At 40.3% G+C, this 5,000-nt stretch overlaps 1 protein-coding gene across 1 annotated transcript in view; it reads right to left on the bottom strand.

The window, feature by feature from the left end:
• Nucleotides 1–5,000, bottom strand: part of LOC143283468 (cubilin-like) — a 210,814-nt gene that overhangs the window by 5,166 nt on the left and 200,648 nt on the right. Inside the window, exon 16 of the mRNA XM_076589709.1 lies at nt 2,458–2,571. Coding sequence (XP_076445824.1) covers nt 2,458–2,571 — 114 coding nt within the window. The remainder of the gene's footprint in view (nt 1–2,457; nt 2,572–5,000) is intronic.

Raw genomic sequence — 5,000 nt, 5'->3', positions numbered from 1 at the left:
TCAAGATTTATTTATTTATTTATTTTTAAAATTTTTTTTGCCTGTCTCATCAGCTGCACGGCTTTGGTTGGTGGCTTTCATTTCGAGTGTCCCCTCGGTGGTGTTCAGTAGTGCCTCTTTGATTTAACGTGTTTAAGTCACCACCTACTACGTCCCCTACTGGTAACAATAATAGCATAGTCGCAGAACCAGATTGAGTGAGCTCCCATCCACAATGATATCCCGGCGTTAACCAGTCCAGAGAGATACAAACACTTGCTGTGCTGGTCAGGAAATTTGAGCGACACACCCAAAAAATGCATAAACCAGATATTCCGATTCTTACGATGATAAGAATAATGCTTACATGGTTAAGAAAATCTTTAAAAAATGCTGAGGGAAAACAGGGTTCAATGGCACTGGCGGTTTTTTTAGTACATTTTTTTCAGAGGAAAGCATACAGTTTCTTGTGCACTGGGTTTTAGAAAGAAAAATCATGCTCATCTTCATATCACAGATTTCTCAAACCATTTCACCATTTGTTAGCAAGCAGTGACAATGCACGTTTCTCAGAGTGTATTCAAACTTTTTGTTTTATTTTATTGTTTGTTAGCAAACAAAAACCATCCATATTTCTGACCATATATATCAACCCGCCCCCTTTTACAGTTTGGTAGCAAACAAACAAACAAGAAAACATGCATGGATTTCAATGTATATTCGATCGCCAGCAAGCAAACAAATAACCCTTGCCCCGCCCCCATGCACGTCTTAATACTGTCAAGGCGGAGAGGTATATCATGTATGTGAGAGAGGTTTAAGGGCAGAGGGAGGCATGCCGGGCCAGTCTCCATGCCTTCCGTGCAGTCATGGCCATGCCTCCTTACCTCCTCCTTCCCCTCCCCTCTCCTCTCCTCTACCAGCCCAGGACAGGGACACGGAGAAGGAGGAGGAGAGAGGAGAGGAGAGCGACGCTGGGGAGGACAACTCTGCATGAACTGCTCAGCTGTCCCGTGCCTACAACAACATGGGGGACATCACGCCGCACTGTGTGTAACTCACACACTCTCGTGATGACAACAAACAAACAAACAAAAAACACGTGTATTTCACCCCTACAAAAGGCCACATTTTATCTAGAGGTGATTTTTTTTAAGCATTTACTATGAGAAAAAACAACAACAAAAAACAAAAAAATCTTGTGCCAAATGTGAGGAAAATCGCCTTCAGGTAACGCACAAGGATGTGATCAAATCACTTTGATAAAACAAAGCCCATACAACAGTGGGTCCATGTCTTACAGACTCATACAATGCATGAAACAACATCCACACTACAGTTACCATATACATTTGTGCAGTGAAGAGTTTGAATCAAACTGAAAAAAATAATTCAACAAAATGCTGAAAAAAATCGAAGAGGAAATGTTAAAAAAAAAAAAAAAAAAAAAGCTGAAAAGAGATAAAGTTCACAACACCAATACAGAGAACATGCATGACTATCCGAGACAGACAGATGAACGAGGTCCTAGAACTATTTTCTTGTCAAAGCAGCCTAGTTAGAAAAAAAATCCCAACAAATAAAAAAGCAAAACAACACACACACACACACACACACACACACACACACACAGAGCACAGTTTCATTTCCTGTAACGTCTTTTCATATTCAAGGCCCATGTCGTTGTTTTCTCAAAACGGAAAATGTAGTCTTCTATAATCTATGTTATTATCCCCCCCCACCCCCTTCTCCTGACCATCATTAGATTTGCAGCCTGTATCAATGGCATGAGCTTTGGGTTTCACTCAGATGAAAAATAGCACCTCTTTATGTGTGTAGATTAAGAGAGAACAGAACAACCTTGTTTGTTCTTCAGAACTCCCTCGAATAACGTAACCTTCAACGAAAGCCAATACACAAAGTCCTGAAAAACATTTTCGGGGCATCAGCCAACAGATTGCTCGACTCAACTCCTGCTACAGCTAGCGACATTACAAAGAAATCTGCTACAAGCAAATCTCATTCCAGCAATGCTTATGTTAAGCTTATCATCTCCTTTTCCAGTGGTGGTAGCCTATGCACTTTTAATGCTATAAAACCACAATTTTAAAGATCTGATTTTAAGACCATTTCCATCAAAACCAAGACTGTCAGCAAATTTATTAGCACCCCCCCCCCGCCCCCCTATCCCAAACCCCTCAAACGTCTTCGACATTTTATTGAATGGAAGAAATCAAATGGAAAGAGAGTACACTGAAATCAAACACATGAAAAAAAAATGAAAAAAAAGTCAAAGCGTTACATTGATGAAACTTCTCAAATACAACAACAATCATGGTCTTACGTGAAGCCAACGACAGCAACACCAACAACACACACATACACACACATCCAACAGCTCTCTCTCTCCATCAACACTGACACAAGCAGGAGGGAATCAAAGAGACAGTGGTGACTGTGTACGCTCACCATACATACATTCTGCGGTTTCATCGGAGTCGTCGTTGGGTCCACAGTTGGGCTGGCCGTCACACTTGAGGGCCTGGTTGATGCAGTAGTTGTTGACAGCACACGTGAACTGCAGGCACGGTTCTGATCACACAACACCAACAAACACGCACGCACATGCACGCACACACATACACACACGCACGCACGTACGCACACACTCACGCACGCACGCACACACACACGCACACACACACGCACGCACATACACGCACACACACACACACAACAGGTGTCAACGTGAAATACAACACTACACCGATGGGTATCAGACCAGTCCTGTCCAAGTCACCAAATTTGAATTGTTACATTCTCAAATCAAAATCCAGTTTAAACCAACAGACTTAAAAAGTCAGATCAACCAAGAGTAGCATGTTAAGAACAATGTGAAAACAAGAGAGGCAAGGCCTTCAAGACTCACTTGTGATAGCCTACATGCTTTTTTAAAAGGGCGATAAATGATTGCGATATTCACAGTGAGAACGCTGTTTAAATCATATTATTCTGGTGTATCTTGGGCATTCAAAAAATCTTTAAGCGCAATTTAAGTCCGCGGTAAAGGAGACGTGGCTATCATCGCAATCACACTACAGCATTTAGCCGTTTTCTCTGGATCTGGATAGATGCACAAGTTTAGTTACACCCGGTTGACAAGGTCGATTCAATTTCTCTTTTATGTTCATTCTAGTTTTATAGTTTTAAAGTTGATATGAAAATTTAGTATTCTGTTAAACTAATAACATGTAGAGCCAAGTACAAGTACTTCTAAACGTCGTATGAAGTGAAAAGGACTTCATTTTTAGAACAGTCAAGACTGGAAATTTTTACGTTTCATCAATTCAAGGGTATTAACTCTCACAGTTTATTATTTTTAACTGTGAATTCCGACTGATTCTGTGAATATTTTTATGGCAGTTTGGGGCATAATCCAGTCATTGATGAGGCGTTCACAAATTTTTCTCTGAATAAATATTTAACGGTCTCCTTCTCCAACTTTCCATCACATGTTATCGTGTATTGTCGATTGAATATAGGATTGAACAGGCAGGTCAACAACTTGAAACAAAATGGCGTCGTTCGCGTTCGCGAAGAATATGAGCACGCGCATTGAATATGTATAAATATGTGTACGCAATTGATTTTTGCCCATGACCTTCAGGGCTCAGCCAATAGATCTATAAAGTCCACTCGTCGTATTGATTTTAGTATTTTCCGAAAAAGACCACTTGGGCGAATGAACATAGTGAAAGCCCTGTACACTGTGAGTAAAACACACAAGCTTTTTATGTATTGAGTAAAATTTCAAAATGTAATGTTAAAGATTAGAAAGATCAGTTTAAAGCAAATTGAGTCCCCTAGCATTAATTACAGATTAATTTCCCTTTTTTACTATCTGCACCAAAGACATGCAAAATAAATATAACTTCCATGCTTAACAAAAGAAGTTCCTGTTTGAACAAAAAATGATAAAAACGACTGCTCTTGTTGTTGTGTCAGAATATCAGATCAAAGTGCCAAGTTTAGAGAATTAAAAAATTATAAATATAACAGTAAATCCAGTTTGCATATAATTTGGCTTCTTTTTAAAAATCTTTTTGTGCCCATCTCAGAGGTGCAATATTGTTTTAAACAAGATGACTGGAAAGAACTGAATTTTTTTATTTTTATGCCAAATTTGGTGTCAACTGACAAAGTATTTGCAGAGAAAATGGCAATGTTAAAGTCTACCACGGACACACAGACACACAGACACACACACACACACACACACACAGACAACCGAACACCGGGTTAAAACATAGTCACTTTCTTTACATAAGTGAGTCAATGATAATGGTGAAAGATGTGTCGGGGAATGGAAGAGGGGACACACACACACACACACACACTCTCACACACTCTCTCTCACACACACTCAATCTCTCTATCACACACACAGACACACACACACACGCTCACACACACACACACTCACACACACACACAACCTTACTAGGGAAAACAACAAACAAACCAATAAACAATAAAACCAAGAAACACAGAGCAGAACTTACCACTGGAGTGTATCTCTGCCCAGGTCAGGTTACACTCACACACACACACACACACACTCACACACACACTCACTCACACACACACACACACACACACTCTCTCTCACACACAAACACAACCTTACTGGGGAAAACAACAAACCAACAACAACAACAACAACAACAAAAACCCAATAAAGGCAGAGCAGCAATTTACCACTGGAGTGTATCTTTACCAGGCCAGGTCACACACACACACACACACACACACACACACACACACAACCTTAATAGGAAAAACAACAAACCAACAAACAAAACCAAGAAACGCAGAACAGCATTTAACACTGGAGTGTATCTCTGTCCAGGCCAGGTCACACTCACTCACACACACACACACACACACTCACACACACAACCTTACTAGGGAAAACAACAAACAAACCAACAAACAATAAAACCAATAAAGGCAGAGCAGCA

This window comes from Babylonia areolata, chromosome 6 (genome assembly GCF_041734735.1).
Source record: "Babylonia areolata isolate BAREFJ2019XMU chromosome 6, ASM4173473v1, whole genome shotgun sequence".
NCBI lineage: Eukaryota > Metazoa > Mollusca > Gastropoda > Neogastropoda > Buccinidae > Babylonia > Babylonia areolata.
The sequence above is the reverse complement of the archived record's forward strand: the minus strand, read 5'-3'. Positions and strand labels throughout refer to the sequence as shown.